Source organism: Nomascus leucogenys, chromosome 5, assembly GCF_006542625.1.
Source record: "Nomascus leucogenys isolate Asia chromosome 5, Asia_NLE_v1, whole genome shotgun sequence".
NCBI classification, from domain to species: Eukaryota; Metazoa; Chordata; class Mammalia; order Primates; family Hylobatidae; genus Nomascus; species Nomascus leucogenys.
Window position 1 is genome coordinate 23127358 of NC_044385.1, and position 12695 is coordinate 23140052.

Here is a 12695-nt window from a genome sequence, read left to right on the forward strand (position 1 = left end):
CTCCCACCCAAATATATCCAATTTTATGAGCAACATAGCTATTGCTGCTGACAAATATTGGTAAAGCTCACGTATCACATAACCCAGAACTTCTCTATTTAAGGAATAGATACTATTGGGGTAAGAACAAGTACAGCAGAAGATGAGCAAATGTCTTAAATAAAAGTTTACAGTTTATTATTATTTCTCTTTTTTAAAATATCTTCTATTAAAGCCTATTTACCACCATCAGTGATGCTTCCCCCACGGCGTTTACAGACTCTCCTGCGGCAGGCGGTGGAACTACAAAGGGATCGGTGCCTATATCACAATACCAAACTTGATAATAATCTAGATTCTGTGTCTCTGCTTATAGACCATGTTTGTAGTAGGTAAGAGGAAAACTTCCTATATTCTGAAATAGGCTAACATTTTACAAAATTTTAGTTTTCTTTTTTAGAGTCTTATCCTGTAGCTATATCACAGTTCATGTCTGATTTAGCATTTGTTCACAAGTAAAGCTAGAACTATGAAAATTGAAAATTATGAGAAATTTCTGTATGTTTACTTAGTAACCATACCTTGAGAACTGAAGTTGGGAAGCCAGTTTTTCATTATCTGTAGGTTTGGTTACTTGTCTTCTGTGTCTGACAATTTAACTATGTCCCAAATCATTTACTGCACATAAAGATCATGATAATACTTTTTTCTTAATGAAAGTTCTGCTTTTTAGTAGAAGATGGGCTCTAAAAATGGCTAGAACAACAGCTATTAACTTATGGTTTGGGTTTTTTTTTTTACTGTGTGTACCCATGTCCATAATTTAACTTGTAAGAATTCAGGCTTCTCTTTTGACATTAGGAGTATTTTGAGTAAAAATATACCTACTATTTTAATGGTCTCTAAAATTAAAGTATAGCTTTATTTTGTTCTTGATGTTTTTGTTGGTTTCTTTTTTAGACACAGCCTCTCTCTCTGTTGCCCAGGATAGAGTGCAGTGGCATGATCATAGGCCACTCTATGCCTTAGGCTCAAGTGATCCACTCACCTCAGCCTTCTGAGTAGCTAGGACTATATAGGCATGCGCTACCATGCCTGGCTAATTCTTAAATTTTTTTGTAGAGATGGCGTCTCTCGCCCCAGCTAGTCTTAAACTTCTGGTCTCAAGCAATCGATACTTCTGCCTTGGCCTCCCAAAGCACTGGGATTACAGGCGTGAGCCTCCATGCTGGGCCTAAAGCATAGCTTTAATTTTAAGATATCGAATAACAAATTGTGAAATATTTCAGACTTCGAGAATGAAATAATTTGGATCTGGTGAACCAAACAAAAAGGAGAATAGAGAATAGCTGCAATGCATGTGCTCAGTTGCTTTTACCAGTGATATCAAAGAACTAATGAAAGTAACATAAATAAGGACAAAAGCATATTAAGTTTGAGGGCTTTGGAATAACGAGGAACTTCTGAATAACCATTAAAATTATATATGCATATCTCTACTGTGATATAAAATAATTTTTCACACGTGTATAAACCACTTTTGTACTTATTGAGTTTTTAACCTCACTCTCCCTACTTGAAGTACAAAAATAATGATTGTTTGAGATACTGGCCTTAAATTACTTAAAAAGGTTATTTTATCTTAAAGTATTAGATTATTACTTGGTACATATCTTAAATATTCTACAAGGAAGTGATTAGAAATTTTTTCCCCTATCCCTTTTAAACTCTTTAATAATGTTCGTTGACCTGCTTCTGAGGATTTTAAAATCTTTTTGTATAAAATTGAATAGCGATAGGAAGAGATAATAGATTAAAAGGCCATATAGTTTCATGGTTCATAGCTCCATTCGCGGATTTGAGAACAGTGTTAAAATTAAGACGCTTGTGAACCCAAATCTTTTGGTTCATAAATTTAAATATTTTGAAAGGTAGTGACTAGACATAATGGTTCAAGAGGTATCAGTAGGTTAAGAGCTTGCCCTCCCGTTTGGAAACTGAAATCTATGGGAACATGACCAAAGTGTTTTAACATCTACATCAGTATCTATGAAACTAAGTGATGAAAAATACTTAATCTAACTTTTCTCACCCCTCAGGTCAGGGACCAAGCTCTCATAAGCCTGTGTAGAAAAGCAGTCCAGGCCGGGTGCGGTGGCTCACGCCTGTAATCCCAGCACTTTGGGAGGCCGAGGCAGGCAGATCATGAGGTCAGGAGATCGAGACCATCCTGGCTAACATGGTGAAACCCCGTCTCTACTAAAAATACAAAAATTAGCCAGGTGTGGTGGCAGGCACCTGTAGTCCCAGCTACTCAGGAGGCTGAGGCAGGAGAATGGTGTGAACCCGGGAAGCAGAGCTTGCAATGAGCTGAGATCACACCACTGCACTCTAGCCTGGGCGACAGAATGAGACTCAGTCTCAGAAAAAAAAAAAAAAAAAAAAAAAAAAAGCAGTTCGAGTTTTACAGAGGAATGAAAGCATCCTTTTTCTTCTGAAATAACCATTGATTAGAAGGTCTTCTCTGTAATCTTAAAACAAAACCTTCACTCTGTGCTCCTACGTACCTCTCTTTCTCTCTCCCCCTCCACTTTAGAGCTAACTTCTTGAAATCATTGCCTACTACACATTCGCAATGTCTTTGTCCTTACTTTTCCTTGACTCTTCGTATTTCTTTAGTATTAGGACCTGTGTAGCTAACATAATACCAGAATTGTTCACGTTGGTGAGAATACCCCTTTTACATTCAGTGGATAATTTCTAGCCTGTGTCTTCACCTTACTATAGCACTTGTACTACTCTACTTTGAAACTTTTCCTTTGTCTTCTAAAACATTCCAGATTCTTAGTTTAACACCTAGCTACTCCTTAGGCTCTTCTTCTTTACCTGTCCCTTTAAGAAATACATATTCCAGGCCGGGTGCAGTGGCTCACGCCTGTAATCCCAGTATTTGGGAGGCCGAGGCGGGTGGATCACGAGGTCGGGAGATCAAGACCATCCTGGCTAACATGGTGTAACCCCATCTCTACTAAAAATACAAAAAAAATAGCCGGGCGTGGCGGCACACGCCTGTAGTCCCAGCTACTCAGGAGGCTGAGGCAGGAGAATCACTTGAACCTGGGAGGCAGAGGTTGCAGTGAGCGGAGATCGCGCCACTGCACTCCAGCCTGGGCGACAGAGCAAGACTCCGTCTCAAAAAAAGAAATACGTGTTCCAGAATTGTTTCTTCCCTCATCCTTAGGTTATACTTCCATGGTTCTAATGACGACTAGATACAGGCCAGAGCTACAGGATTTATCTCCTGAGCCTTAGACCTTAATACCACAATTTGGGTTCTCAAGTACATTAAACACAGCATGTCCGAAACAGAACTTCCTTTCCCTCACCTATTTTTGCAAAATCTGCTTTTTCTTAAATTCCCTACCTCAGTGAAAAGCAACCATCTACCCAGTTTTCCCAAACCAGAAAACTTGGAGTCAGCCTTAGCTTTTTACTGTAGAGATTTTAAAGCCACTAAGAGAATAATGTCAGACATTACGTTATATACACAGTCTTGAGAGTGAGTTGTGCCCTTTATTGCTAAACTGCAAAAATAGAACCTAAATTTAGTTATTTTTTAATTAAAAAATTTTTTTTATTCGACACATGATCTTGCCCTGTAGCCCAAGTTGGAGTGCAGTGGTGCAATTATAGTTCACAGTAGCCTTGAACTCCCATCTCAGCCTGAGTAGCTGGGGCTTCAGGCGTGGACCACCACACAGCTAATTTCAGAAAAAACTTTTTTGCTTTGTTTTTGTGTTTTCATTGTTCTTTTGTGGTTTCTTTTTTTTGGAGATGGGGTTGCTCACTGTGTTGCCCAGGCCAATCTCAAACTCCTGGCCTCAGGTGATCCACCTCGTCCTTCCAAAGTGCTAGGGTTACAGGTATGAGCCACCACACTGGGTCTGAACCTAAATTTAATTCCTATTATTTATCTAAAAGTCTTTAAAAGAGAAGTTGCTAATTTTTATTACCTTCTTTACTCTTTTAGAAACTAGATTTTAGTATTGGAACTAGAAAACTATTTTCAGAAATTAAATCTTAGCTTTGAAATTAAATACCAGCTTTTTTCTGGAGAATAAAGAATTATGAATAAATGAATTATTCTGATTGAAATTATTCTGATTAAAATGAATTATTCTGAATAAAAAATCCTGATGTACATTGAAAGAGTTTATTAGATTGTATACAATTTCTAGGCAGGGCATGGTGGCTCACGCCTGTAATCCCAGCACTTTGGGAGGCCGGGGTGGGGAGATCACTTGAGCCCAGGAGTTTGAGACCACCCTGGGCAACATGGCAAGACCCTGTCTCTATTAAAAATACAAAAATTAGCCAGGTATGGTGGTGGGTGCCTGTAATCCCAGCTGCTCGGGAGGCTGAGGCAGGAGAATTGCTTGAACCCGGGAGGTAGAGGTTGCAGTGAGCCGAGATTGTGCCACTGCATTCCAGCCTGGGCGACAAGCGAAACTCAGTCTCAAAAAAAAAAACAACAAAACAAAAAAAAAACAGGCTGGGCGTGGTGGCTCACGCCTGTAATCCCAGCACTTTGAGAGGCCAAAGTGGCCGGATCACATGAGGTCAGGAGTTCAAGACCAGCCTGGCCAATGTGATGAAACGCTGACTCTACTAAAAATCCAAAAAAATTAGCCAGGTGTAGTGGTGTGCACCTGTAATCCCAGCTGCTGGGGAGGCTGAGGCAGAAGAATCGCTTGAACCCAGGAGGTGGAGGTTGCAGTGAGCAGAGATTGTGCCACTGCACTCCATCCTGAGCAACAGAGCGAGACTCCATCTCAAAAAAAAAAAAACAAAGATAAACATTAGAGGAGGAAAAAACTATTTCTGATACTGAAATTGCTTATTTGATTGGAATTTTGTCCAGCAGTGCCTTGAAAAATATGATTTTAAAATGGTATTTGGAAAGAAAACTGGTCTTGGAGTCAACCATAGGTCCAAATCTTAGTATAATTACTTATCAGTTTTATGACATCTAGTAAATTATTTGTCCTCTTTGAGCCTCATGAAAATGGGAATAATAGTACTTCCATGAGCAATATTATATGTAAAGTGTGTAAAGCAGCATTTGGCACCTAGTAATTGCTTAATAAATGTCAGCTAGTATTGATTATTTTATCTAAAATCACACTTGTAGTAATATTAAAGCAATTTAATTTAAAAATCTGAAAGTTTAAAACAGGCTGCAAATACCCATCTGCTAGGGTAGATTGCCATGTGTACCAAATAAAGAATGTTCATTTATTTTTAAATGTATATTTTGTTTCAGACTGGTGAATTGACAAAATATAATTCTAAATTATTGATTGGGAAAAGAAGCAAGGAAGACCGTGTTTCAAGATACACTTAAAGGTGTATCCATTAATGTTTAAATAACGTTTTTTGTTGTTGTTGTTTGAGACTGTCTCACTCTGTCACCCAGGCTGGAGTGGAGTGGCACGATCTTGGCTCACTGCAACCTCCGCGTCCTGCATTCAAGCAATTCTCCTGCCTCAGCTTCTTGAGTAGCTGAGACTACAGGCATGCGCCACCACACCCAACTAATTTTTGTATTTTTAGTAGAGATGAGGTTTCACCATGCTGGCCAGGCCAGTCTCGAACTCCTGACCTCAGGTGATCCATCCGCCTTGGCCTCCCAAAGTGCTGGAATTACAGGTGTGAGCCACCGTGCCCAGCCTACTCAAATAACGTTTTTTATAATACAGAGAATTTATAAGGTAGAGCTGTTCTGTCTAAACAGTAGCCACTAACTACATGTGTCCATTTAAATTCAAATGTAAAATAATTCAAATTAAATAAATCAAGTTCCTCCAGCTTACTGGCCACACTTCAGGTGTTCAATAGCCACTTGTAGTGAGGGCTACCATATTAGATACCACAGGTATATAGCATTTCCACTGTCACAGAAAGTTCTGCTGGACAGTGCTGATATAGAGGTTGGAAAAGAATGTTTTTTTTTAAATGAGTGCTTAATGAAAATAGTCATTTAAGTTGGTAAACCGGATTATAAATCACAAAATTCTTTGCCCTTGATATATAATATTAGCTGCCATTTATGAGGTACTAGCTAAGTGTCAGATTCAGTCTAAATGGCTTGTAGTCATTTTCTCTTCCTCTTATTTCATCCTTGGGTAAGGAATTCTGTAAGGTAGATACATTAATCTTTGTTTGATAGTTGGAAAAATTGAGATTTAGAGAGGTTAATTTAATATCTCAGAATCATAGCTAAGTGACTGAGCCAAGATTTTAATCTAAGTCTGTCAGACTACTGCTCCCATTCTTAAGGCTTTGCTCTTAACTACTGCACTCCTTGCCATATATTGCACTTCTCCTGTGCATCCCCCCAAATATTATTAATCACATTTGAGTATCTGTTACATTCCAGAAATTTTAAATGTATTTCTAATTCTTACAAGAATTCTAAGAACCCTTTTAGGTAGATACTAATCTCCTTTCGTAGATGTGGGAACTCAAGCTGAGAGTAGTTAAATAACTTGCCAAAGACATTAAAGCTTGTGAGTGAGAAGGACCTAAACTCATTATCTGGAGCCTATTCTGATTTTGGTTTTGGTTTGTTTGTTTTTTGAAATGATCTCACTCCATCACCCAGGCTGGAGTGCAGTGGTGCAGTCATAACTCACTGCAGCCTCTTAACTCCCAGGCTCAAGCAATACTTCCCCCTCAGCCTCCCCAGTAGCAAGTAAAAAAAAATGTAGCTGGGACTGGTGTCACGGGTCTGTGGTCCCAGCTACTCAGGAGGCTGAGGTGGGAAAGTCTCTTGACCCCAGGCAGTCAAGGCTACAGTGATCTATGACTGTGCTACTGTATAACAGTACAGAGCCTGGGCAACAGAGAGACCCTGTCTCAAAAAAAAAAAAAAAAAAATTTACAAATACATTCATCTCTTATTTTTAAAGTTAGTGGTGATCTTCAAAGAAGTTTTGTCACTTACTTAACCTTTTTTATTATTATTACTCTAATCTGTTTTGAAAGAATAATTTGTGGACCTCTTTGTTTTAGGAGGCAGTTCCCATGTTATACGCAGCAGATACTTACGGAGCATTGTAATGAAGTGTGGTTCTGTAAATTCTCTAATGATGGCACTAAACTAGCAACAGGATCAAAAGATACAACAGTTATCATATGGCAAGTTGATCCGGTATGTACCCCGATATGAGTGTTTATATTACAAAAGGGGATAATTTTGAATCTAATTCATTGATTACTTATTTTTTTTTTTTTTTTTTTTGAGACGGAGTCTCGCTCTGTCGCCCAGGCTGGAGTGCAGTGGCGCGATCTCGGCTCACTGCAAGCTCCGCCTCCCGGGTTCACGCCATTCTCCTGCCTCAGCCTCTCCAAGTAGCTGGGACTACAGGCGCCCGCCACCACGCCCGGCTAATTTTTTGTATTTTTAGTAGAGACAGGGTTTCACCGTGGTCTCGATCTCCTGACCTCGTGATCCGCCCGCCTCGGCCTCCCAAAGTGCTGGGATTACAAGCGTGAGCCACCGCGCCCGGCCTTGATTACTTATTTTTAAGTGTGTATATATATATATATATACATCAGTAGTATTCTTTTCCAAGAGCATTTTTTATCATCTTTATTGGTTACATCTTCATGTGTTGTACAGATAATATATGTAAGTTAATATTATCAACATTGTTGAGTGTTCATGTGCTAATGATGTTAAATCTGTGTATGCATTATCTAATTTAATATTCTGAAAAACTCTGTGAGGTGCTAGCATCTCCTGCAGTCAGATGAGGAAACTGAGGTAGAAGTTAAATGCTTTGACTCTCACAGCTAGTATGTGACAAAGTTTGACTCAAATCCCAGAATACCTTGACTCCAAACCCACTGCTATTAACATATCTGCCAATTTATATCTTTGTTAATACTTGATTGAAAGATTAGGCCAGGCACAGTGGCTCATGCCTGTAATCCCAGCACTTTGGGAGGCCGAGGCAGGAGGATCACTTGAGCTCAGGAGTTCAAGAGCAGCCTGGACAACATAGGGGAGAGTCTGTCACTACAAAAAATTAGCCAGGCATGGTGGTACACACCAGTCATCCCAGCTACTCGAGAGGATGAAGTGGGAGGATCACTTGAGCCCAGGAGGTGGAGGCTACAGTGAGCTGTGACCTTGATACTGCACACTCGAGCCTGGGCAACAGAGTGAGAGCCTGTCTCAAAAAAAAAAAAAAGAAAGATTAATACGATGTCCATTCTGTCCCAACCACAAGTTAGAAAAGACTCATTACTCTTTTGCCTTCTGAAACCCATCATTATCTTGTGTAATTTGTGGACCTTGTTGTGTAATCCTTTCCTGCTTTGTTTTCCCATTGATATATATGAAAAGTATTTTATTCTGGATTTAAAATTCTAAGTTCCCTCTAAAATCAGATAAGTGTTCGTTTATAACCAGATGACCTATGGATTTGTTGTGGGTGATAAGTATTTTCATTTATTTCAACTAATTGAACATTTATCAAGTGATCAAAGGAGCACATGACTCCAGATAGATTAAGGAGCTATATTTGGTTTAGGAGTCATTCACCTAAAATAAACTTCTTTTCTTTTCTTTTTTTTTTTTTTTTTTTTTTTTTAGACAAAGTCTCGCTCTTGTCCCCCAGGCTGGAGTGCAGTGGTGCGATCTTGGCTCACTGCATCCTCCGCCTCCTGGGTTCAAGGGATTCTCCTGCCTCAGCCTCCCGAGTAGCTGGGATTACAAGCGCCTGCCACCATGCCTGGCTAATTTTTGTATTTTTAGTAGAGATGGGGTTTCATCATGTTGGCCAGGCTGGTCTCAAACTCCTGACCTCAGGTGATCTGCCCCCCTCGGCCTCCCAAAGTGCTGGGATTACAGGCGTGAGCCACTATGCCCGGCCAAATAAACTTATTTTGAAGTTTAGAATTAAAATATGCTATTAGCTCAGGATAAAGTTTTGGGCTCACGTGTTGAGAAAAATAGAAAAAGGGGGCCATAGATGGAAATAATTTTTTTCTTTTTTTTTTTCTTTTTCTGAGACAGTATCCCACTATGTCCCCCAGGCTGTAGTGCAGTGGGGCAATCTCGGCTTGCTGCAACCTCTGCCTCTCAGGTTCAAGAGATTCTTATGCCTCAGCCTGCCAAGTAGCTGGGACTACAGGCGGGCGCCACGACGCCCGGCTGATTTTTTTATTTTTAAAGTAGAGACGGGGTTTCACCATGTTGGCCAGGCTGGTCTCATATTCCTGACCTCAGCTGATCGCCCACCTCGACCTCCCAAAGTGCTGGGATTACTGGCGTGAGTCACCATTCCCAGCCTAACAGTTCTTTTTAGAAGAGAATTGAATTTGAGAGCATACACCAATTCTTGCATACCTACGTATGCTACAAACAATGAAAGATAAATAAGATACATTTTTTACCATAAAGCAGTGGTTCTTTACCTTTTTTTGGTACCACGTACCTCTTTGGCAGTTTGGCAAACCTATGGACTCTTTCTCAGAATGTGTTTAAATGCATAAACCAAAGCACATAGCAAGGCCAATATATGTTATGTATTCATTACTAAGGAAAGCCAGCTATATTGATATATAGTTAACATAGTACAAAAACATTTTTTATTTTTATTTAATGCTTTATTAATGCATTAAATAATAAATTCTAGCAGCAGATATAAGTACCAGAATTTTGAAGTAGTGATGAGCATAAATATTTCAAGGTATCTGCAACAACTATAATGTGGTATGAAAAGAATTAAGATTTCTGTTGTTAATGGAGTCACCTAATACTACCTAATTTAGTATACTAGCTAGTATACTACCCACCACTACCTAATATACTACCCTGTGTAATTACTAATATACCCAGTACTGCCTAATACTACCTTGTTAATTGCCTGCATTCGAGAGTGAAGGAAACACCAAATTTCAGGCTGTGTTTAATAAAAATAGAGATGTGTCTTTTTCTCATTTAAATTCATAGACCCCTGATTCTATCCCTGGAGTCGTTCTTGTAGATCTCAGGTTTAAAATTCCTGTGAAAAAAATGTACAGTTTAAATGAAAACAAAATTCAATGAAATAAGCATGATACATAATAGATAATACATAAAGTATTATGAAAACGCAGGGAAGCTTTACAAGTCGAAATACCTCATGAGAGCCTTATTATGCATCACACAGGTGGACAACAGGAAAGGGGCATTCTAGGAAGACAGGAAAACCTCTTGCCCTCCTGTCCTCCTCCAAAAAAAAAAAAAAAAAGAATGGGATGAGTAATGGCAGAGTGGGAGATTAGACTAGAAAAAGAGTTTGTGATCAAATCATAGCCTTTGCATACTATTCTGAGTTCTGTTTTCATTCACCAGTCATTTATTTGCATGATATATGAAAAAAAAGGTAGTAATACCAAAACTGTGCTTTATTAGTTTTCCCTAGTAGCAGTGTATAAGAATCCCCTTCATTTAGCCAGTATTTATTAAACACCTGCTGTGTGCCAGGTCTTTTGCTGTAGACAGACTAAGCACATGATAATACGCTGTAATTTATAGTGGGTGCTACAGGAGCTCATAAAAGAGAGCCTACTGGAACAGGAAAGCTAGGGAAAGTAAGAAAAGTATTAGGTGAAGAAGGCAAAGAACTATTGAGGCAAAACTAGTTAGGATAGGCCCTTGGCCAAAAGAAAACGTAACATGGCATTTAGGTGGTTTGGGGGAAGAGTTTTAGGTAGACTAGAGTTGAGATTAATTAAATAGCAGCCAGATCAAGGAGGAGCTTTTGTATTCTTTGCTAAGAAGTTTAGACTCTTATGCCAGTGTTTCCCAGAGTGTTTTTGCAGGAATAATGGGTATGCAGAATTAATAGGTGTTACATGTAAAGGGCTTTTGTTGCCAGATTAGCTTGGGAAATGCAGAGTTAATGCTTACATTCCAATATGAAACAGAGAGACTTTTAGAGACCGTAATTTTTAGATAGCTGTATTATAGTGAGTCCTCTGGGACTGTTTGATTCTTTTGGTATGATGGTATTTTTGTTATATCAAATACTGTCTGAAAAAATTATAAGAAAATATGTGTTCTTTTTGGCCGGGAGCAGTGGCTTACCCCTGTAATCTCAGCACTTTAGAAGGCCGAGGCAGGTGAGTCACCTGAGGTCAGAAGTTCAAGCCAACCTGGCCAACATGGTGAAACCCCATCTCTAGTAAAAATAAAAAAAAATTAGTCTGGCATGGTAGTGCGTGCCTGTAGTCCCAGCTACTTTGGAGGCTGAGGCAGGAGAATTGCTTGAACCTGGGAAGTGGAGGGTGCAATGAATTGAGATCGCGCCACTGCACTCCAGCCTGGGTGACAGAGCAAGACTCCATCTCAAAAAAAAAAAAAAAAATATATATATATATATATATATATATATATGCCCTTTTTGAACATGTGTATGTGTTTTTTAATGGAGAGAAAAAAATACATTTAAGAGAGCCTCAAAATTTGAGTTGATGTGATTCCAGTGCCTACTTTCCTTTAACAGTTTTTCTTTGCCTAAAAAAGATGAATTTTACCCATTCCTCGCAAAATACAAGCAAAGTCATATAGGCTCCACAAACATTTCGACTTTGAATAAATTAGTATATAAAGGCACTGTGCTAATGAAGATATAGTATTAATGTTTTTGTTTTCAACTTTATCTTTTATAGGATTATATTTTTTTCGTTCATGTACACAAAACAGTTTTTGAGTTAAATATTTGTTTTTTTTTTTTTTTTTTTGCTTTTTTTTTTAAAAGACAGGGTCTTGCTCTGTCACCCAGGCTGGAGTGCAGTGGTGCGATCTTGGCTCCGTAACCTTCGCCTCCCAGGTTCAAGCCGTTCTCCTGCCTCAGCCTCCTGAGTAGCTGGGATTATAGGCATGTGCCACCATGCCTGGCTAATTTTTGTATTTTTAGTAGAGACAGGGTTTCACCACATTGGCCAGGCTGGTCTCAAACTCCTGACCTCAAGCTATTCGCCTGCCTCAACCTCCCAAAGTGCTGGGATTACAGGCATGAGACACCACACCTGGCTGAGTTAAATATTTCTAAAGGAGTTTGTCTTCAGTTTAAAAGGAAATCTTTGTGTTGATCTGGGGCAGTACTGTGAATGAAAATTTGTTCCTGGAAAATCTTGAGCTAGTCAGGAAGACTTGACTGGCTTAGTAAATTATTTAAACCATTTTGACCTAATGATACTGCTGATCTAATACAAACACCTCTTACCCACTTCCCAAAGAAGAATCAGAAGTAGTCACATTGTTAACTCTTCAATTTTATCAAAACAACGGTGATTTGGACTAGATAATTGTATGAATGATAAACTTAGGGTTCAGTGAAGAAACAATAGCATAAACATAATCCATTTTGCAGTGACATTTCTTAGAAGGGGAGGAATCTCCAACCTAATTTTATCAGACTAGTTCCCAACTTTTTTCAACTGCTGGCAGGTCATTCCATTGGAATTTCCCACCCCCCCCCACCCCCCCCAGGCTCAAAGCTAAACTCAATACATCTTAAGACTAAAGTCTAAAACTTACTGTTTCTCCCCACCTTTAGTCAAATTCTTCCTCTATTTCTTGTAAACATCCATCCCTATCCCCTAAACCAGAAATCTGGAGGTTTGTCTTTGAAGTTTTTTGTTATATGCTGTCATGT

At 39.1% G+C, this 12695-nt stretch overlaps 1 protein-coding gene across 2 annotated transcripts in view; it reads left to right on the forward strand.

Annotated features, from left to right (window-relative positions):
* WDR26 (WD repeat domain 26) overlaps nt 1-12695 on the forward strand; it is a 50277-nt gene that overhangs the window by 16094 nt on the left and 21488 nt on the right. For both annotated transcript variants that reach the window (XM_003275073.3, XM_003275072.4), the window contains exons 6-7: nt 215-371; nt 7054-7192. In XM_003275073.3, coding sequence (XP_003275121.2) covers nt 215-371; nt 7054-7192 — 296 coding nt within the window. The remainder of the gene's footprint in view (nt 1-214; nt 372-7053; nt 7193-12695) is intronic.